The sequence below is a fragment of the Apteryx rowi genome, unplaced genomic scaffold (assembly GCF_003343035.1).
Source record: "Apteryx rowi isolate R43461 unplaced genomic scaffold, aptRow1 scaffold_648, whole genome shotgun sequence".
Classification (NCBI taxonomy): domain Eukaryota; kingdom Metazoa; phylum Chordata; class Aves; order Apterygiformes; family Apterygidae; genus Apteryx; species Apteryx rowi.
This window is the reverse complement of record NW_020450925.1, coordinates 421,169-444,680: the sequence shown is the minus strand read 5'-3', so window position 1 is coordinate 444,680 and position 23,512 is coordinate 421,169. Positions and strand designations below refer to the sequence as shown.

Sequence of the window (23,512 nt, the reverse complement as noted above, 5' to 3'; positions counted from 1 at the left end):
GCGGCTGCCCGGCGCCCGCCACGCTCGCGTGTCCCTGGCGGCGGCTGTCGCGGCGGCTGCCGGCGTGCGGGGCGCTGCGGAGAGGTAGGGGAGCGGGCGGCCGCGTCCTCGCAGGCGGCGGGCTCCGCTCGCGTTTCGCGTCCGCCCCCGCGCTCGCCCTTCCCACGGCCTCTGGGCGCGGGGGGACCTCGCCGCCGCCGCCGCGCGTGGCGCGCAGTTACAGCCCTTCTCTCCTGCGCGAATGTCCCGGGACGCGGCTGGGAGATAAAGTGTGAAATAACTTGCAGTACTGGCTTCTGGAAAAGGGAGCTTCTCAAGCCGGGGGGTTCCGAGACGTTTATACTCGTTACGCTAAAGCTTTGAAGCTTTCAATTGTGAGAGGAGAATTACCTGGAAGGTGTTAGGACGTTGTTTTGAAAATAAATGCTTAACATGAGGAAAGAAAAATGAAATGTGATAATCATCTCAAAACATTCCGGTTTGAGTATTCACGCTTGATTGTGGTTGGGTTGATAAATACTTCTATAGTTGCAAAAACCTTCGTTTGTGTATGTGGTTTAACCACCAGAATGTCCTTACGGTTTCTCTGATTCATGTACATTTTATGTACATGTGCATTATATATATTTTATACATTATTTGTATACCTTATATATGTCGACAGTGTAAACATACTGTGCATTATATCTACACTGTATAATGCACGCAGATAACTGTTTTACCCTGTGTCTGATGCGCTAAAACGTGATGCCCTATCATATCACTGAGCAAACAGGAAAATTAGATTTGTACCACAGACTAATATTGTGGAATTTCTGCTTCAAATGTCATTTGAACAATGGCATGCCTTTTACAATGTGTGTTTATTTTTTTTTAATATTACAGATGCCTTTTGATTGCAAGACTGCTGAAATGTTTTGAGCACTGCCTCTACTTTCCTAACCATGAACAGTTCAAAATCACCAGGGCTGGCTGGATTTGGAATCTTAAAAAACACAACCTGCCACACAGAGAAGAAGATTTCAGTTTTCTTTTCAATAATCTTCATGACAGTGGGAATATTGTCTAACAGTCTTGCAATAGCAATTCTTATGAAGGCATATCAGAGATTTAGACAGAAATCAAAAGCCTCCTTTTTGCTTCTCGCTAGCGGTTTGGTTATCACAGATCTCTTTGGCCACCTCATCAACGGAGCCATTGCAGTGTTCGTGTATGCATCTGATAAAGACTGGATTCGATTTAACCAGTCCAACATTCTTTGCAGTGTTTTTGGCATCTGCATGGTATTCTTTGGTTTGTGCCCGCTCTTCCTGGGCAGTGTGATGGCTGTTGAACGTTGCATTGGAGTCACTAAGCCAATATTTCACTCTACAAAAATGACTTCTAAACATGTGAAAATGATGTTGACTATGGTATGTCTCTTTGCTGTTCTTATAGCTTTGCTGCCTATTCTTAGGTTTAGAGCCTATCAAATTCAAGCATCGAGGACCTGGTGCTTCTATAAAACAGAACATGTTGAGGACTGGGAAGACAGATTTTATCTCTTACTTTTTTCTTGCCTTGGGTTACTGGCCCTTGCTATTTCATTCTTGTGCAATGCTGTCACAGGAATTACCCTCTTAAGAGTCAAATTTAAAAGTCAACAAAGACAAGGCAGATCTCATCATTTTGAAATGATCATTCAGCTCTTGGCTATAATGTGTGTTTCTTGCATTTGCTGGAGTCCATTCCTGGTAAGAGCCTAACGTGTTTGCCAATTTTTAATGCACATTGCTGTCTAAAACTTACCCTTTTTTATCTCCAGGTTTTAAGGTGCTCTAGTTGCTGTAACAGCTCCATTCACATTTTAACGCATTAGTTCTACAGCATGTTGCCCATGATATATGTACCTATACATTTGTAACAAAAATAGTAATTATTCTCCACTTCTAATCGTAAGTGAAATAGATTGAGTAAGCAAAATGTGTAGGGACTGTGAAGGCTTTATTTCCAGTGAAGCAGGCAGTGGGGGGCAGAGTGGTGGCTAGAATAAATTAGAGCAATTACTGAGCTTGCCCAAGAAATTCAATGAAAGCTTGGGGTGGCATGTCTGTTCAATCTTTACTGTGGTTTGTAATGTTCTTTACTGATGGTAGTCTGTTCACTGTTTTTTACTGTTACTTGCAAACTATGTTATGGAAGATAGCAATTAAGAAGCTAAAAATCTTCCTCTCCATTAACAGGTTATTAAGGGCTTTGTTTTAGAGTTATGTTAAAAAACAGTGGCTGGCAGAGGGTTAATATTAAAACTTGATTTAGATCTGAACAAGCTGGGTCTGTAACCTGGACAGATCCCTAGCAAAGTTTCCCTGTGTGCTTGGTGCTCTTTCTCGGCTGTCCCATATGTAGCTTAGGGCTGCTTGCGAGCAATAACTGCTSTGATTCTTTCAAAGCTGTAAGTGTTGGTCAGATTAGTGTGTACTCTCTCAGTAAACTGTGTCAAAAGAAACAGGATTATGATATGGAGAAGAACTTGAGGGATTCTGTTGTCTGATGACATTAATATTAGCTGTGACTGTCTAGTGTAGTAAATCTGACCGAAGCAGTTTTAATTTTGTCTAGGGTGAGAGAGGTTAAGTCACAAATAATATTAAATCTTAATTTGTTTCCTAGAAATGAGGTCCCATTGTTTTCCACTGACATGAATGAGGAGCAATTTTGGTTTTAGCCATGGAGTTCGCAAAAATAGAAAATTAAGTCTGAGATCTGAATCAGATCCAGTTATATCTCATCTGCTCCCTGACTATGGTATGGTGTGGAGGTACCTGAACCAGTTCTGAATTAGCTTAGATACTGACAGTAGCCTAGTTGCCGCAGTTGAGTATATCTGGCCAGGTAGCAGCTAACTTTATCCAGTACTGCAGAAATTGAGGGTGTCTGGATCTAAATCTGTGCCTCACTGAAATGCACAAAAACTCTGTCACTTGTGTCAGCAGAGACAGAATTTTCCTCCTGCTTCTCTATTGATTTTTTTCTAGACTTAGTCTACAAAATAGTTTAAATTCATGTTAGCTTTTGTCAGTGTCCTGACTGTTGTACATAGCATATAAATTTAGTAATCAGAACATGACAGCAAGCTTTTGTAATGTGTAGTTACTTCCAGACACCCGCTAACCTCATTAATTTAATCTGGGGCAAGCACAGAATAATTATCAAGAAAAGCAACTGAAACAATTGCTTACTTTTTATAGAAAAGCAGTATATTATCCACTCTCAATATTTATTTTCAGTTAAAATAACTATCCTTAAAGGTTGCAATTAATTTCATTTCAAAAGCCTTTGGGTGTCAAAAGAGCTGTAGACTTTTTTTTTGTTCAAAAGAAGTATTTCATTCATGCAATATATGAAGAAACACTGAGCTGCGACTGCTTTGATTGTTTTTTCAGTGTTGGTAATTTTGTTATGCCTTTCGTCTCTCTTTTATTAATTATACAAATATAATTTTTCTAATCTTGACAATCTTTAATGAAATCATAGTACTACTTTCATTGAAATATTTAACATCGTTCAGATTGTAATTGAAAATAAATTTTTATTCCAGCAGAATTTTTTTTTTTTTTTCAGAGCCTTGAATTTGGCTTTCTCATCAGCTGGTGAGGTAGATCAGTGAATGCTTCCTTGCTTAATTTTGTGCTTGATAATTTTTGAGACTGTGTTGCAGAGGGAGGTGATGGACAAGCAACCCTGGTTTGCTTAGCAGGTGCTGTATAAATTCTGGGCGCAAATCTGGTAGTATTCTCTGAGCGTTCAGAGCTCTTGGTTCTTTGCTTCTGGATCTCTTTTGAAATGAGATGAGCCAAAATGATACCAAAATTAGCCTGGCAATATGGAAAATAGTGCTGTAATATGGACAAATGTACATTTGAAATGAGAATTAAAAAAAACCAAACAGTGTAACATAGGATTTAGTTCTTGAAACAAAGTTTCAGGGAAGTGAATGATTAGTGCTTTAGCCATAGATTACTATAGTCTGAGAAATGCAGTGAGATGAGTACTTAAGAATTGTCATACGTGGCTAGAATCCTGAACAGTACAAGAGTAAGCATATTTGTTTAGGAGGGTAATGTATTCTTTCACAGATTGTGCCCAGTCCACACAGTGAAATGGATTTATAGTCGCGGTCCTGCTTCTTCTAAGATTTTTACATTTGTTTAATTCTACATATGTGACTAGTCCCAGTGTGAATGAATGGTGCTAATCATGTATGAAGTTAAGCACATGTTTTTTTTTTCCAGGGCCAGAGTCCTTGATAGATATTCTTTCTTAGCTATTAGGATTGTAGAGTGTACATCAAAGTTAATTCTGTGAATTACCAAATCTTTACTTACTTTGATGGTATTCTGTCCACTGAATACAAACAGAATTATAAGCACTGTATTAATTTAGCAAGCTTTATTGGAGTGTAGTGGAGCATACAGATTCAGTGGAATAAAGTTTTGCCAAGAACACGCTACTACAATGCTATAACATACTCCTAAAGAGATCCAAAATTTATGAAGGCATATGATTTACGATGAATTGCTGATATAAATCTACACATCCTGTTTACCCGAAACCTCTCAGGACTTTTCATTTGTGAAATGAGTGGTTTAGATTCTGTAATTTAATCTGCATATGCCTAAATAAATGTTTCTTGGAAAATATATGAGCAGGTGTCTATTGATGAAGTTATAACAGCTAAATGCATATTTGTATTGCATTCATTTACTTGTTTAAATGGTTCTTACCCAATGCTGTACGTAAATCACATAGTTAAAATTCTGACCACGGAGAAATCAATAGAAAGCCTTCTATTTACTTTAAAAGTTCAAAACTTCGCTGGCCACATGTGTGAATATATGTGCATATATATATGCACTTGTGTAGGCACCTTGCAAGCTTGTGCACTTAGTGAATGGACAGCAAATAGTAATTAATATGACAAATGGATGGAAAAATCTCCATATAAAGCTAACACAATACTTATTTTAGATAGTTCTTGATTTTAAATATTGAGCATTTAAATACTAGAGTATCTTATTAAAGACTGCTTGTTTTCTGTTTTTAAGTGCCCTGTTTGCTAGATGCCAAATAAAATATACTTGCCGTGAAATCTTGACCTTTTGAAGTCAGTGTTAATTTCTGAATTGAGAATTTTACCCATGCTATCTGTCCCAAGGAATGTATGCATTTACACACTAAAACCTTGTGTGAGAATGAATTGCCTCTATCTAAACTGAAGTAAAACCAAACAAACCCTAGGAAGAGAAAGCAGAGGATGGCGATACAGTTTATGACACATCTGGTTTACAGATACAAGAGAATGGATTTATTTGGTGTAATTATCTATCTGACAGGGGGTTTGGTTTGTTTATTTTTCTTCTGTTTTTAATCTAGTCTGATGTTACACCAACTGTCATTGGGCATGGCTACCAAAATCGAGTCCATCCAATACTGTAATCCATCTGCAGATTTACTTCACTGTTATATTTTAATTTATATTTTTAAAGTGGAATTACATATTCAATCATTCTTCTGTGGTAAAGTCACCCTCAGATGATTTTAGAGGCAGGTGACCCCTGACTCTTCCTTTATGGTGTCTGGCATGGAACTGATCTTGGCTTCTGCACATGCTCAGTGATGGTGAACCTTTTTTGGTGCTTTTTGCCCCATTTCTTTTAAAAGACACAGTAACCCGCTGCCACCTCTGCAATGGCATGCCTTGCACCAGTACCACTCACCACCTCTCTTCTGTCTGCTTATATAATACAAATAATATATTGTAATGTATTACAGCCTCCCTTTTAAGATTCCTGGTGATCTGGAGCATCTTTCAAACTGAGAGCCCATGTCATGGCTCATGTGAGTCTCTGCGTGGGGTGGCCGGACAGAGACTTCCTTCCAATCCCCTCTTGAAGCTCCCTCTTGCTTGCTCTTCGAAAATGAGCTGCGCTGTCAGGTTTTTGCCACTTTGTGGAAATCCTGTAATGGAGCACTGGGAAGAGGGGAGAAAGGACTACAAAGTCAGTCTAGGTGCGTGTGGATCATGATCTCCATCATTCTCTGTAAATAAATACAGATAGTGAGGGATCTTCTGGCTGGGTGGTAATCAGCCTGCTTCTTCCTTTTGGGGGAAACATTTCTCTCTGGGGAGTTGAGAGGGGACAGGAGTTCACAAAAAAAGCCACGTGAAATTAGTGAATTTTCTGATAATTTGTACAATCAGTGATTCACAGAGGCACATTTGTTCTGTGCCTGTGGTAGACTACCAGAGCCTAAACTGACAATTCAAGTAAATCAGCATTGTGATCAGTCATTCCAGGAAATATGTTCTGAAGATATTAACATCAACTTCTCTATACAGTGAGTCATCTTTCTTTTAAACCTTACTAGAGTCTTAGTCCTTTGCTAAGGATATGTGACTTTGTTGGATAAATTTGGCCCCTTGGGCTGGATTCCCAAAGAAACTGTTGGTTTGGAGCATTTTGTGACAAGCATCAGTGATGAAGTAGATTGTTACATAAAGCTGCTCTTTTGGCTGGGACTTTAAGTCTGTCTTGTCATGAAACGGCTGGTTTTGGGAGCTATTCGTGTGAGCAGATTCTGACTTCAGTACGACAAATTCTGTGGGGCTCAAAGCATAAACGTTTTAAGTTTTGTTTTTGGAGTAGCAAAGTGAACTTCCTGAAATTATGGACAGGAGGGAATTATTTCAGAGTGAATTTTTATACAGGAACAAATTATGATATGGGGAAATGTCTCATCTTTTTCATGTGTGGAACACAGTTTTGGCCTGAGAAAAATACTTCTACATTTACATTTAGATTATAATTATTCTTGTTAATACCTTCCTCCATACGTTTGTCTTACTACTTTCATTCCAGTTTTACCTTCCCTCTAATACAAAAAATAGCCATCCCTTGTGTTTGGTTTGAAAAGATGTCAGCTATTTATTTCATGTGGTTAAATTGGCCCTTACTCATTTGCTGTTTTCACTGCCTGGATTAATTTCTAGCAGCCTCTTCTCATGCCATCTCTTCCCTTTCCAATTAGTTATTTTAACTGTGTCTCTCTGAATTCATCCCGACCTCGTGTTGTCCTCGGACTGTCTGGTGGAGTGAGGCCCAGTGGCGGGTTTGGGTGCGCCGAGGTCTGAATTTAGTTTCCGGCTTGCCAGACCGTTGCAGGCGACCGAGCGCACACGCTGACGGAGGAGGCAAGGAGGGCGGTGGGGGCTGGCGGGGCAGTGGCTGCCCGCGGCCCCCGGGCTGGTGCACGGGGCTCGAAGTCAGTGGGTTGCGTGCTTCACGTAACTAAGTCTTGGGCCGGGTAGCGGCGGATAGCGCAAGGTATTTCACCCACGCGGTTGTCCGAGGCAATCCTCTGCGCGTCTCCTTTCAGCCCTTGTGTGCATAGTCATGTACGTGCACAGGGACAGCGTGCCGTGGATTTGTACCCATGTTACCCCTGAGGTCTGTCCCTCCATTCCTGTTTTCTGTATTTTATTAGCCGGCTGCTTGGATTTCCTTTATACTACCTTACGTTTGTGTGTGCAATGGGGATCATTTATATGGGCTCATGGCTCTGTTACTGCTGTCTGGATGCCTTCAAGTATTGCTGGTTTTATTGTCCCTACAACAAAATAGTTACTGAAAAATCTGTCGCTTGTCTCATGCTCTCTGGCTGGCGATTTTCATAACCGGAGCGCTGCATCCGAGAAGGAGCAGGCCACGTCCCGAGGCGCAGGCGAGCGCTTTGCGAGCGCAGCCCCCGCAGCCCCGTACGGACACCTGGGGTTTCCTGGGGGGCTGCTGCGGGGACTCGCGTTCGCCCCCGGAGCCCCCGGCAAAACGCGTTGTCAGGCAAAGCTGCGGCCGCTTGAGCTGGTGGTGTCTGCGCAGGCGCTGTGAACGAGGAGTTTCTTCTGAGCAAGAATAAACTGGGTTTTCAATCTCCAGTCATCTGTTTCTGAAGAGTGAGAGACACGCTGTTAAATACGTTTATCTAGCTAACGCCGCAGCTTTGAATGCCATTGTAAAAGTTCCTATCACAGGGAAAAAATGTGTTTCTTCTTCAAGATTTGGGTTTTCAAAAAGATAATGAGTGATAATTACTGTGGTTTTGCTGGCTTTTGTCATTGAGTCCATGTCATGTTTTGCTAGCCTGAAGTATGTGAAACCTGTTCTCTGTTGACACCACAGGAAGATGGAGTGTGCTGTCAGAATAAAGAAAATGTAATTAGTGTCAGGCCGCGACCTGTCGGCGGCAGGAGCGGTGACCTGTGGCAGGAGCCCCCACGGTAATAACCGTTAAGACGTTATTGTTCTGTCTCTTGGGGCAGCGTAATCTCGGGAGCCCACTTCTGCCACAACAGTTTTAATAAACAAACCAATTTTGTAGGGAAAGGAAGAGGCTTTTTGCTAGCCAAAGGTCTGCCAGGTATGGCTCTTTAGTCAAAAGCATCAATACAGTAATGATTATTGTCTGCTGTAGGTTGTTATTTCTTCTTCCAGCCTTGCTCCCTCAGAGCAGGAGCAGGCATTTAACTGAATAAAACGCTCCCCGAGTTCTTCTGGAAAAAAAGAATTTCTCGTATGGGTTTGCTGATCTTTCAAGCAACTCTGGAAGAAGGGCTCTCGTTCTCCCTCATGTGATCGTCTTTTAATTGCCAGCCAAGTTCCTCAATACATCCTTTAACACTGTGAAAATTCAATTCTTGCTGGAGTTCCTCAGAATGAGCTTATGATGTGCTCAAGGTTATATCACTGAAATGTTACCGTGCCATTCCTATTATAATGGCCAAAAAGATTTTTTAAAATAAATCTCTGATTTTAGGTGTTAATAAGATTCTGGGAAAGAAAACACTCATTTTGATTGGAATTTTTGTTAGTCTTAAAACTGAAATGTCTTTTTAGCTTAGTTTCCTGTGGAATAAGGTTTAAGCAGTGACTTAGACAATATGAGTGTGCATTTTCTCTCTCAACAGATTTTGCATCTATTAGTTTATTTCAACCAGTTTAGGGGCAGTAATTAATTAATTTCTGCATAACTTTCATAAAATATAGGGAGATGGGATGAGTAGGGATTGGGAATTGACCATTTATAAATCTATTTTTAATGATTTTTCATTCTGTTGGGTAATTTTTAACTGAAAAAAAATCTATGTCACAACAAAATTACTCCAGGGAAAGAGCAGGCTTTTGCAGAGAGAACAAAAAAAATCTTGATTTAATGCATTTAAAAATTCAGTCGACCTATTCAAATGCATACATATTGTACTGGACATCCCTGGATTTTCATGCCTTTTTTAATATTGTTTATCTTTCTTTTGCTTTGTATTCTTAAGAGGAAGAGAGGGAAAATTTCCACCAGGTTAGATGAGAAATGCAGAGGGTGTCATTTTGGGTATTCTCAAAAGAGGATGTCCACCTCAAATGATGCTGAATTTCACAGATACTGTTTTAGTGTTCAGAAGTGGTCTGCTCCTATTTTCATCTTTTAAGGTTTGTAAAGCTCCGACTGATCTCAAGCCTTTCTGAGAAACATGAATCACTGTTTAAAAATGCTTTTAAATGTGGCCAGGGCATAGTTTATCATAGACTGCTTATAAACTCAGTATTAAACGTGGCTGTGCTTGTAAATCAAGTGTGTACCTCCTTCACACAGAAGGCAGGGAGCTGAGTAGTTGAGATATTCTCTCACCAGTAGAGGAGTTCTGGAGAAGAAGCGAACAGTGGACAGCATATCGTCCTGCAATAATGATATGAGCCAGGGAAGGAAGAAGAGCCGAGACTGACAACTGTCCTCTACCAGAGGCTTTTGATAAAGCATAATTATAGTTTTTGTTATTTATGTTTACTTGTGCTGTTTGGAAAAACTCGAGGTAGAGCACTTTTCTGAAACCAGAGTGTGCTACCAGAATGTAATGAAATTGGCCTGTTTCCAAAACAGGAACCAAACAAGAAAACAAGAAAATATGTAGATAAGGTAGAATTCCAACAATGGGAAAACATTGTGCTTTCAAAACAACATGGTCCTGTTTTTCTTTCAGAACTGCTTGTCACTTGATTTTTAAATGTATATTGTATATATAAGATTAAAAAAAAAGATCTAAACATTGAAACAATATTTAATTCCAAATAGTTATGACTTTCACAGAAAATTTTGATTTTTTTTTTTCAGTTTCAAAGTTGGCATCCCAAAAGATCAAATTTTGAAATCCTCAGCCAAATAAATTTGCCATTCAGTACCTCCCCTTACTTATTCAACTGGTACATTTCTCACATTCTGCGCTTGATATTGAAAAGTAAGTCTGTATGATAAGATACATTCCAATTTTGTTTAATATTCAATTGGCTTGTTCCTGTTTCCTAGGTATGACACTTATTCAGGCCTTTCCTGCTTGAAAATATCATGTACTTCATAACCATTTTTGGAAAATGTCATACAGTGCATAATCATTTTTGGATTGTTATTTTAAGAAAGATCTTTTTCCTGAGTATCAAAAGCCTTTAAATGGTAAACTTGTTGCTGAAAAGTCTCCCGGACAAACGCAGTCTCATGGAACAATTCCAGAAACTCCTCTGTATTGACCAGCTGCAACCTGACAGACTTCAGTGTGCCTTATACTTTCATATATTCTGTGATATACTTATTATGCCATTATGGTGTTAATTCACAATCTTAGGTTTTTTATGGTGATGATAAATGCTTTCTAGCAGAAGTTCTTTATGGTAGTGTATAATCAGCTCATATTTGAGAGCATTATTTGAATCTGCTTTGGGTAAAATGCGTTGTTTAGCTTTTAAGGCACCACTTGCTAAGTAAAACTAGAAAGGCAGTGATAGTTTTAAAATAGAGCAGTTTTTCACTGATTCTAATTCTGATTTACATTCTTATTTAATCTGCTTTTAAGACTTAAATTTTACATTAAAATGTTCATAAATTGTTGAATTGTATCTGGTTACTTGTATTATAAACTCCCTGAGGAGAGGTGTCTGTTTAGTGTATGTGTGTATAGTGCCCAGCAAAACAGGAGCATAGTCCCATATTGGGTTCTATAAATGCTGCTCTTATAAATACCAATGATCAGCTAGCAGAGCATTGCAGAAATTGTTTAGAGCAGGAGTTAAAGTGAAGTTTTAGTAATTGCAATTTATTCTTTTCATATTGGATGAGGCAAAATAGCTAGGTGGGTGTATAATAACCCTGAGCGGTGCTGTGAGTAATGCACTTTCTTCTGCTGAAGGATTCCTCCCGTCTACTGCAGGCAGAGTAGGGAACGGCAGAGCAGTTTGTAAGCTCTTTCTCAGGTCCTCTTAGCGAGCAGTGTAAAGACCTTGTTCAGCAAAGCACAGGTTTGAAGGGCATTGGAGCTGAGTTTCTGTACGATTTCCTGAAAAAGGCTGAAGATAAGCCTTTGCGTGAGTGGTGTCCTGGACTGAGTTTTCAGGAAAATTAGGCTTCAATACTACACTCATGGAAGCAGAGGATTACTTTGTCATTGGAGAAACAGAAGTTAATGACTAATCTCAAGTCCCCAGCCTGCTCTCCCAGACCTCTGCTGACAGTGGCTGCAGTAACTTAACAGTGCATAAGCTCATGACACATTTGCCCCATGGCGATCCCATAGCTGCAGGAAGGAATGAGGATATACGGGATTTAGTGAGCCTGCCTTTAAGCATCCTTGTCACCCATGCTATGAACATGAAGGACGTGAAGATGTGGGGAGGAAGAGTCTTATGTCAGCAGGGACATGGGTGGCTGCAGTTCCTGCTGCATTATGGCATGGAGAGGCATTAAAACAGGGGAGGAAGCATGAAGGAAGTAAGGCAGCAAGGACCATGTAGGTGATAGCAATTTGTTTTAGGATTTACAGTTCATTAGTGATTTAGAAATAAAAATGAATTCACTTAATAGTCATTTAGGTTTACCAGGAACGTGAGTTTGCAGAAGTAGTGAGAAATAAATCACTCTTAAATGGCGATTTGATTTTTTTCCTTCCTCCTCCATCTAAAAGGTTGTCCAGCTGCAGAGCAATCCCTTTTAGAGTTTACAGTGATTAATTTCTTTGCCAACATTAAAAAGAAAAAAATTAGTTGCAAATGATATATTCCAACATGGCAAATATTAATTCGTTAGCCCTGGTATTTCAGTTCATAGTTTTTCAGTGCACTTCTTCAGAATGATCTATCAAGTAAGTCTTTTTTATAGAGGTGTTTTTTTTTTTGTTTTTTTTTTTTTACAACATTAAAAGGAGCACAGCACATTTTCCTTTCCCTCAGGCCAGATCTGCAGATATTGCAAATCAGATAGCGCTGTTGCTTCCGATTCCACTCAATGTTTAAAATGATCTTTTGTTCCTCCACTATATACATTGCATATATGCTAAACATAAATGGGCATAAACCATAATTACAAATAAACATTTTTCTCCCCATAATTTCTCAAACTATTAAACTGAATGACTGACTTCTTTAGTAGATAATATGTTCTTTGCTATTTTGGACCAGGCATTACTTGAGGTCTTGCAGGCATAGTCACACATCAATGCTGTCTGCATTTCTGAATTCTAGAAGAGACTTGAAAACGCTAATATATATCATGAGTGACTCATTAGGGAATTCTTTCCCCTTCTTTGTACACTTCTAATATGTATGGATGTCTGTGGTTTTGGTGGTTCTTGCCTGAAAGCCTGTGTGTGGCATTCCTGTGAAATCAAGGAGCAATCTGTCCAAGGAATCCTTACAGAATTCTGCCTAATCTGAATTCTTGGATTCTTAGATGAAAATAACAGATCTGAGAATAACAAAAATGGCCAAATAAGAATGGCATTCCTTATAGAATAACATTTCCTTTCTCTCAAAGAAGTAGGTAGCAGGTTTGCCTCTGGTTGGTGTGGGCTGAATCTGTATTGTATCCTTCCTGAGACTTGTAAACCTAACGGAGTATGCCTTTAGAAATAAAGCAGCATGAACATGTGGATGTGGTGATGTTTGAAATGACAGTCCACTTCTAAGCTGCTGTTTTGATCCTCTGCCTAATAGTAATTAAATGCTGGATTCATTCTATAATTATGGACCTTGCAGCACCTATTTTCTTCCAGGTTGTATGTTGTCTTTTTTCTGTATTCCCTCACTTCTTCCCCCTGCCCTAGTTTTATCTGTTGTTGTATTTCTTTCTTTAGGTATTTGCAGATTAACTTCATTCTTAGTGAGAAAAGTTTTATTGCTTCTAAATCAATGAGAATATTCGTTTAACCATTAAAAATATGATTGTTTTCTAATTGAGTGTGAAAAACTGAAAAAGCAAAGCAATAAAAGAGGAAATGATAGCCCATTTTCAGGGTTTGAAGCTTTTCCCAGCTGGCCCTAATGGAAGAATGAAGGGACCCTAAATACATACAGTTTTTATATCCCTAAATGATTACTTTGTTTGATTGTATTTCTCATGACAGTCCTTACTATGCAGTATTAGAAATGCTCTATTATTTTCTGGTCCCAAGAGATTTAGCAGTTGTACTGTAAAGTTTCTCTCAGCATTTCTGGGTAATGAATATTTTCATTTCATCTATAAAATTTATTTTTTGTACAAGAGATTTTTGCTATATGTCTTATTGTTAGGCAGCATCACATTTCTTAATCTATGGAAGCAGGCATTTTCTGAACTTTAAAACATGTAGCTCAAGAAACAGCTGGTTTACTTGACTTTGGACACTATCTTTTCATTATGAAGCAAGTCATCTTCTGTTTTCAGGTCTAAAAATCTTCTATATCCATATCCATTCTACTTTTCCTTCAAATAAGCTAATCAGTTAAGCTGTGAGAGTAATTACGTTGTCAGCTAGTTGAACCAAAGTATTCCTAACTTTCAGGGGAGGGCTTGAAAGGAAGGAAGTAAAAAGGACTGTCAATCCAAGATGAAAATATTTGGATTCTGTAGGAGGAACAAAGAGAAGTCACCAGGAATATTGTGTTCAAGATCAAACAATTTATGTTACTGCAAAACACGTACAGATAGGTATCCTCCAAGGGAAAGAGGATAGAAGATAAAAGCTCCACTTTAACTGAAAGTTTGCTATCTTGTGCACACAAAAAAAATCATTTTTTTTGGTAATGTTTACTTCATAATTGTATTCATGCCTCATATAGAGCATGATAATGCCAAAGGCAGTTAATAAAATATAAATAGTGAGTATAATGTCTTGACACACTACATTTTTTCTCAGGAATTTTGATAAATTCTTAAATGCATAAAAATCTCATTTCAAATGACGTATTTCCAAATGTTTGTTCAGAAAGTATGTTGCCATATATTAGTATTTTGCATAAAGCTGTAAAATCACGGATGGTGGAAATGTCACGCTGTCTCTAATAGCACAGTAATAGAACGCCGCAGTATAGATTAGGCCCTCTGCGGACCTGGGCCTGCATGAGAGGAGCAGCAAGCTCAGAACAGCTGAGAAGTGATTATACTGCTAATTCAGCTGTAGCTGAACTGCTGGATAGCAAATACCCACAGAGCCTTAATTTAATAAAATGGCTGTAGAGCATGTATATACTGCTCTATTGCAGTCCCTTCTGTGGTGTTCAGTTGATGTCCTGCCAGATCTGTCCTACCGATTTTGAAGGGTGATCAGATACACTGCTTCAAACCTTTGATCTTGCCAAAATGAGAAAAGGCACGCAAACCCTGAAGAGTGATACTGTGTTCATGAAGCAGTGTTACGTGCCTGTAAGAAATCACCTGATCTCAGAATCAGCTGGGTCTGAGAAAAGAATAATAGAAACTATTTTCACTAACTTCATGTAAAATATTGTTCCTGAGTTCCTTTTTTTTTTTTTTTTTGACTTTTATCACAGCAGTAGCGCTTTGGGAACAGCTCACAGCTACAAGTGCCTTTAGCTTTACAGTACCTCTAAAAGATTTACTCAGCTCTATTTGGGTTGTAAATATGGGGCACATGGAGGCTGAATAAACTTGTACAAAAGGCTTTTGGCATACCTCAGCTACCTGAAGATTCATCTGAATCTTTTCTGATCCTCAGCCTATTTCTCATTGGGACTCTGTATTTCCCATAGAGGAGTGTGACTCTGATGTGTCAAAGGTCTTTCTCACACTAGCTGTGTTTAACAGGACAGCAAGTAAACTTGCAGGTTTAAGGATGTATATAATGTCAGGTAGTTGTTGCCATCTCTGACTTACATGTATTAGACCAAAACTTGATTTCAGGAGTTAGGCACAAATTTTTCTCTAACTGAATAATGAATCAGTGGATCCATTATTAATTTTTATTAGCATCATTATTTTTTCACAGAAGTGTACCTGAGAGAAAAGGGGAATCCATTATTTTATAGTTGCTTGTTAAGACCTGATCCTGCAAAACTTTAAACATGGAAGTATTACATATCCCCATAAAAGTACTGTCTGGACTTCAGTGTGGAGGAAAACATGTTAGTGCRTTTTGTCTTCTCCAATTCCATTTTAAATACACATTTTTTTAAAATAAAATTGTTGTGCTTTCTTAAAACTTACTTGCTAGGCCAAATGATGGTTGTAGTTGAAGGAATAGTCCATGTACTTTTTTAAAAGGAAAGGAAATTATTAGGGGAAAAACATAACTTGCAGATCTATAACATAGAAAGGGGTATGTGGCAAAAGCAGGACAGTGTATATGTTTACACTGTGGTGGCAGAAGTGGTGCTATACAGGACATTTTCCTTGGAAGCCCTTGCTTTTAAACTGATATATATAGAATCAAATAAAAAATAAAATGAAGTATATATACTCTGCTCTGTTGCAACAAATACTTTGTTTACACGCTGTGATATCTATATAGCAATGATACAGGTAATTTGATGCAAGTACTTCTTTTCTAACCCCAGTTCTTACGGGATATAAAATTATACATAAAATGTAAAGATAATTCCCTCATTCTGCCTCTCTCTTGCCTCTCTCTCTCTCTTTCTCCCTCCCTCCTTCTTTTGCGTATTTTTTTCCTTAAATTCTGTATTTATAAAGCACTACCAAATATCATCTAGTCAGCTCTTGCCTATAGCAGACTGCAACTTGTTTGCAGCACATGTGAATAATGGAAGTTCTGAAAACTTCTGAAAGTTCAAAATAATTAAATAATTCTTGGTTCCCTGGAGTGAACCAAAGTCACTAGAACACCACCTTGTTTCCTGTGTGGTTCAGGAGAAGGAGATTCGCACCTCTGGATTCAACATAGGCATCAGTGACAGTGACAAAACAAAAGTACTCTGCAAGTATTGAAAAAGCAGTTTTGTCAAACTGTGGTCTTCCATTAATGTGGCTTATCTATCTTGTGGATTATCTTATTATTAAAGTGGATTATGCTTGTAAAAAACCCAAAGGAAGAGGAAGGGGTTTAGGAGGGTCTGCAAGGTTCCCACAGGGGTACAAAGGAGGAATAGGTGGAGCCTCTGAAGGCTGATCTACAGAGAAGAGAATTTCTGATATTTATGTTTGCACATAACAAAATTGGCCTGTCTGCTCTGCTTTCCAAATCAATCTGTTGGTGACCTGTTTTTATCCAGTTTCCTGAAGCCAAGGGTAGGACCTGGATTTAGAGCCTCTAAGCTGAAATGCATCAAAGTAGTAGTACAGTTTTTCTTATTTCCTAACTAGCTGTAAAGTCTGCTTCTTGTTTTGACTGGCTATTGTTGAGTATTAACAGGAATGTGACTAAGCAGCACTGCCATTTAGCTTATTAGTTGTTCTCATATAATTGAGATCCAATTGGAAGGGAAATTAAAGACATGATGTTTATATTTGGAGAGTGGTGTGAAGCTTTGGAGCTATTTTTTTCCAATTTGTTGCACTGAGTTTTGTCCCTCAGGGAAGTGACAACTCTCTGATGTTATCTCCTAGATGCAAAATTGTACAAGTCAACAATTTCAAAATGTTTTAAAACTTTTCCATCAGACTTTCTGGATCTTGCAAAGTAAGCTGGTGTTTTGTGAAACCGGACTTTGGAAGAAAGGGATGGCGATGTTTAATGTATTGTGTTAAGTTCTTGCCTGACACATATTTGGACTTCTCTATATTTATTTTTAGGGACAGGGAAATCTCAGGTCTTTCCTTAAGCCAGCAAGGACTAACATGAGTCAGAGTAACTTTATATCCTACAAGCAGGCAGCTTTGATTTAAAAAGTCAATGTTTTACACTGATGCTTTTATAGCTACTTTCCTAAAGAAAGGTTGAATTGTATTTGTTATATTGTGTGGTATTTCTATTTTTTTGCAAACCAGGGAGACATACTGCAGCTGTATGCATGTAAACATTATATAGCTCAGCAAAACACTACTCAGATTCTTAGTTTTTACATTTCTAAATATGTTAAAAATGTCATGAGTTATTATTTATTTATTTACCAGATAAGGATTATTATTTTTTATTTGATTCGTACTGCTGAATCTGTGTGGATATTAAATTCAGTTAAAGACATCAAAGGCAACCAGCTATGAACCTAATCCCATTGCCTCTTCCCACTTCCCCCCTTATGTACTTGTGGCTATAGGGAACAGAATTCTTTAATCACACTAACCTGATGGTCCTACAGGATAGGAAAAAAACTTTAGTCTTTGAATTGGTTTCACGCCTTTGAACAAATTATTGAACAGAATTAGTGAAGTAAGAAGAAAAAGAAGTGTCCTTTCTGTGCCTGTGGAAGAGGTCCTGCTCTCTCTCGGGTGTTAGCTTAGTGTGGCAGCACGCTCTTGTTCCAGTTCCTGAGCCAATGACTTCTGCCAGTTCAGGGACATGGCTTTCTTAAACATATGGAGCAAATACAGGCTGTTTGAATGTTTTAATTCAGTGAAACACTTTAAATAGATGGTAGCATATTAGGCCTTTTTGTTGTTTATTATTTCAGAATGACTTAAGAATAGGTTTTTTTGAATTTAAATAAAAGCATTGAAACTAAAAATGTGATAAAGTAGCAATTTATATTTACCTTGCTTCATTCTACCCCTCTTTAGTTGGAGTTTAGGGTCTTGTTCTACAACTCATAAGACTGCTTTTGTAGAAATGCTCCAGTAGCCAGGATATGTTTTCCTCTCTGACCTCTCTTTGCTGGTATAAGCATGCAGTTGTCTTCATTTGTCTTTCATCTACATGTTTTCTCAGAAGATGTGGAAGAGCTCCCAGTACAGGCCCTTTGGAGAAGTGGAGAAGCTATTTCACTTCACACCCAGAGACAGTGTAATGGTAACATGTCTGTCACTACTGCTACTCTGCCACAAGTATTTTAGGATAAAAATACTTAGGAATCTCTCATGCCTGGAACTGGACTGAGATTTCTGTGTTAGCCCAGGCCTGTATAGGAATCTCTGCCTCACAGAGCTTTAAAAAGTCAGGCTACCATTTTATATTGCTTTTAGTGATACATTATTCCTGATTAATACTCCCAAATAATTTAAGTAACATGCTTAGAAAAGTCTTGCTTTATGAAGCAAAATCTGTAGATAATGTATTTTATCTCAATACTTCCAGTGTTGGGATTCACAGCTGAGTTGCTTAAGCATTTAGTTATGTATATAAGCTATACTTGCTACTTATGAGTTTAAATATATTATTTTGTGCATGTCCAGTATTCACAAAGAGTAACTTAAATGTCCTGCTAATGAAGCTTCTCCAAGTGTTGGCATCCATACAACTATATAACAAATTTCCTTGTCCTGATCATTAAATAGAACTCTAAGTAAATCTATAATCAAAACAAAGGCACTTTGTTTTGCCAGCAACTTAAACAGCAAAAAAAAGGGATTAATTTAGAAGTGATTAATACTAGATGGAAAAGAATCTCACAAGTTTGCTAGATAACATGTGAGAAGAAAATACAGTTTTACAAAATCCTGGTGGAGCTGTTTTTAGGTGGCAACTTTTGCTGCCTCCTCCTCCAGGCGTAGCATTCCATTGGATATGGCATTTATTAACTTTGCAGAATATAAGATAAGAAGAAGAAAATGGAATTTTGAAGTACACACACAAACATCAAGAAGTGGATTAGCAAGCTATACGTCTGTATTAAGCTAAGCATACAATAAATCAGATAAAGCCATTGGTATATAAACCAATGGTGCTGTCATTCTGTGCCCAGTTCTACTTGCGTGAGTAGGGAGTAATCTACCTGAGTCTGGCTTGCGGTGTTGGACTTCTAATGAATAAAATGTAGGACTGTCCTGAGAAAACATCCCATGCAGGAGCCAAAGGAGTTGTCCAAGTCTGGGTGGACTGCTGATGTCGGAAAGGAATGCACCCAACAGTTGTAGGGTGAAAAGCAGAATCAGGGAACTGAGTTATAACTGTTTGTGTTGGCATGATGCTCAGACATTCCTCCTCCTTATACTGGTTCCCAGCTGTGCTGCTGCCACTCTTACCAGCTTCCCTAAGAATGTTTCTGTGGACTCTCTTCTTTGCTCCCACAGATGTCCATATAGAAACACTTAACCAAAAGCTTAACCAAGCAAATGCAGTCTCATTTTATGTGTTCATTCTGTTCCAGTCTTCAAGTTTATAGTCAGATGTGGTGACCTGTGAGGTATAGGCAGGGCCCAGGAATACAGCGAGTCATTTGAAAAGAAATAAGAGGTTTGCTGGATTCTTGAGTGGTAGGTAGTTTTCTCTTTTCATTTCCTTTTTTTTTTTAATATTCTTTTTTTTGTAATGTATCTTTGTGCAAATACCAGTCTCTGCACTGGACAGACTAACCCTACCTTTCAGCACCCAATAACTCATAGTATTAGTTGTAAAATATCCCGTTTCTTAGCTACTCTATCGCTTTAAAGGCTTTGGAACTAAAAGCCTTATAGTGTTTCATCCTTCTACCAAAAAAGTCTTCATGTGCTTTTAACATTAATAATAGAGATAGATAATTTACCATCTACTGGCAGATTCCTGGCTTTGCACTGCCAGGCTTTTTTCACACAGGAACTCAGGTTACAAAGCCTCGGTGGCAGAATGCCCGTAAAGGAGGTCTCTGCAGGGCATGAGCCACCGTCAGCCTGTGCTTTACCAAGTCTGGTGTTTCACAGCTTAGGCTGCAACTCTGCAAAGAGGGGCATTACTTGGGGTAATGAGTTAGCGTAGCTTTGGATATCCTCTGCCAGCAGCAATCCTGTTGAGCTGTGCTGGAAAACGAATGCCTCCACTGATGTGAAACCACTGACTCGGGCAGTGGTGGGCTGTTGGAGGTCTGTCCTTGTGCAGCATTTCTGTTGCCTCCACAGGTTAATGAAGCCCTCTCTGTCCCCATTAGCAAGAGGAGAGGTAGCGGTGGCCTTTGTCACTGGGGCTTGAATTGTGGTAGAAACCTCTGAACCCCTTCTTCTCTGAGGTAAATGAATTGTGTTCTGTTGCAGCTTAAGATTTATGAATCTTTTTGATAAAATCAAGGTGCTATATTCTTTAGGCAGACTTTTATTTGGAAAATGTGAAAAAAGTTAATACCCTTTGTAAATATATTCCAGTCTGAGATAACAGTGGCCTATATACTTGAAAAATCCAACCCTGGAATAGTCTTGGCATGCTTTGCTAGCTCAAATTCTGGCTAATTTGTTAGTCTTTGCTCAAATCAGTCCTGTTTTTTAAAGGATGTTCTCTGGCTGGTTGCCATCCTCTGCTCAAGTTTCAGCAGTAGTAGGTCAGTAGAGACAGATGTATGTCCTTTATAAAACATGAGGGAATTTCTAGAACGATGTTACATGCATGAAAATGTTTACTTTGTAATTGAGATGCTCTGATGCTCTGAAGGCAGGAAGATAAAAGATAATGCTGAAATGATTTCACACATTTACATGCTCTCTTGGTGTACTTTTTGATATGTAATTTAAAAAAATATTCCATTTTTCAGGTGACTATGGCCAGAATTGGGATAAATGAAAATCGTTCAAAGGAGACCTGTGAAACAATACTTTTTGCTCTCCGAATGGCAACGTGGAATCAGATTTTAGATCCCTGGGTATACATTCTTCTTAGGAAAGCTGTACTTAAAAACCTGTACAAGGTTACTAGGGGATGTTGTGGCATGCACATCATAAACTTACACATGTGGGAACTCAGCTCCATCAAGAATTCTTTGAAGGTTGCAGCAATATCTGAGTCACCAGTAAGTTCCAAACAAATAAATCTACAGCCGCTCAGCACTACAGGGCAATGAAATTAAACATGGTGTATGAAGAAATGATGGAGGCAAGGATCATACACTGGCAGTACCTTAAAATGAATCCTTGTAAGGCTCAGTGGTTTGGCATTTATTTTAAATTGTGAGTGGTTTGCTTTTGTTGCTTACCAGTTTGATATTGCTACTCCAAAAGATGCACTTGAATGTTTTAATTCACTTTGGAATACATTCCTTCCAAAACTGGTAATAAAATAATGATAAATCATCTTATATTTTTCCATTCCAGGTACTAAAGTGAACAGGGTTCCTTATCCCCCCCAGCAATCTTTTACTTTTGGCAGGCTTCTTAAGAATCCTGCCAAAATTCTTAAGAACACATTCAAGTGAGAAAATGATCTCCAAGGTGTTTTTAGAGAGGGGTAGATTGTATCTACCAGTGATACCCGCAAATCCTTTTTGGAGTCGCTGTTTCCTAGGGCTAAGTCCACCATCCATTCCATAGAGGTACTCTTTGCTTCTCAGCATTGAATTTTCCATTTGGATGTATAAAAGACACTTTGCTTGTGTCCAGCTTGCTAAATGATCTAGTTTGTTTGGTTCAGTGACTTGAGCTCTTAAGTATTTAATGTTCTGCCAATTTTTATGAAAGCTGCAAACTTTATCAGTGGAAATGTTTTTTTCAGATCCCTGATAAAATGTTAGGTACCATTGTGATCCCCATGGGAATTAGAAGCAGATCAGCTCGGCTTGTTTACTGTTAGATTTTTAGATCTATTGATCAGTTTTTAGTCCTTTCAATAGGTTTTATTATAACTAACAGACATAAATCTATGGTTAGTCTGTATGAAGAACAGTTTTATTTTCCCCAAACTGAAGCAAGTTTCTTGAAGAGTTCCCCAATGCATATATTGAAATGCCTATAAGGCACATCTGCTTCATTTGTAAAAGGTCACACTTGTCTCACATTAAAATTTTGTGTGAACAAATGAGCACCTTTGCAGGTAACTGCACTGTGAGTGTGTGTTTGTTTGTGAAAGCAAACTGCGTACTCAGTTTTTGCAGGGTCTGTCTCTTAAGTGCTGAGTATATTCAGTATATTTGATGGTACTAGAAAGTTTCCAGCACTTCACACAGTGGACCCTTTACCTTTAATGCTGCTAGAAGAAGCTTTAATTTTTGTGACTGTACTTTGTTTAAAAGCAAAAATGAGAATATCAGAGACTTTGTAGCAGAGAGATTGTTTTAAGATGCAAATGCCTTATGTTATTTTTACTTATCTTCAAATAGCTTCATTAGTGAATTTTTGGCAGATTTGGATGAAGCAGTTAAAAATTAATCCATCAAGAAGGCAGTCTGAGGGACCAAAACTGTTCACAAAATACAAATTCATGTTGTATGTGAGAATAGTTTGAGTCAAAAAATAAAAAATCAAAAGGTTTAAATATTTTAATTTTTGATTTAAAAATTACTTCCTTCTTACTTTAAAAAGGATAAAAATAAATGGGTTAAATAACCCAATAATGAAATGAAATGGCGTCATTTACCCTAAAGAATTTCTTTATGTGATTTATTTCCTCAGTTATAGAGTTGATAAAACACGTACAGAGCTGATGCTGGTATAAACCAGGCACTGTTGCTTCATGTCGGTTCTACTGATATCAGTGAGAGTGTTAAGTCAGTGCTCAATCTGGCCTTTTCATTTCATAGAGTGTGATGCCAGTGTATCTGTTGACATAAATTATTTGTTGTTTAAGGGAAATAGTTGTTTTAGCAGCTGCAGAAAAATGTCAGTTCATAAATTGTAGAGATATTTGATCAGTGAATGAAGCTCATCAATGTTCCATTTTGTTATGTGAATAAATGTAGCTTGTGTAGTTCATGCTGGTTGAATTGTAAAACAAACAAAAAAGTTTATATGTATATGTGATTTCTTATATTTTATGTACTGATACATATTGAATGTAAATTGCAGAGCCTCATTAAAGTTATCAAACTGTATCTTGAGAGTGATGATATTTTTGCATGATGAAAGGGAGCCTAAGTTACTGAAAGATAATCCTTGTTACAAAAACTCACATTGGCTTCAAGCTAACCAGTGCCTTTCACACATATGATAATAGTCTGAAGGTAGCTAGGAGGATAGTGAAAATTTAAATAGGAGGTTTGAATCTAAACCCACTTTATTTTTATATGAGTAGTCCAGCTGAAATCAAGGGACTAAGGCAGATAAGACCAAGTTCCGATGATCCATGCTTAGGAAATACAAATGAAAGCAGCACTGAGAGAGTTCAGTGTTTGGTATTAAAGTGTTTCTATTCAAATAACTGTCAACATATTGCATAGGCTCA

General features: G+C 38.2%; 1 protein-coding gene across 2 annotated transcripts; it reads left to right on the top strand.

Moving 5' to 3' along the window:
- Positions 1-882: 882 nt before the first annotated feature.
- Positions 883-21,403, top strand: PTGFR (prostaglandin F receptor). 2 transcript variants are annotated; one of them, XM_026084601.1, is made up of 2 exons: positions 883-1,733; positions 20,895-21,403. In XM_026084601.1, the coding sequence occupies exons 1-2, from the start codon at positions 945-947 to the stop codon at positions 21,198-21,200; spliced, it is 1,095 nt and encodes a 364-aa protein (XP_025940386.1). In that variant the 5' UTR covers positions 883-944; the 3' UTR covers positions 21,201-21,403. The 2 variants fall into 2 exon arrangements, with proteins under 2 accessions (XP_025940386.1, XP_025940387.1); XM_026084602.1 differs by having other exon boundaries at positions 886-1,412; positions 20,895-21,363.
- The last annotated feature ends 2,109 nt before the right edge of the window (positions 21,404-23,512 follow it).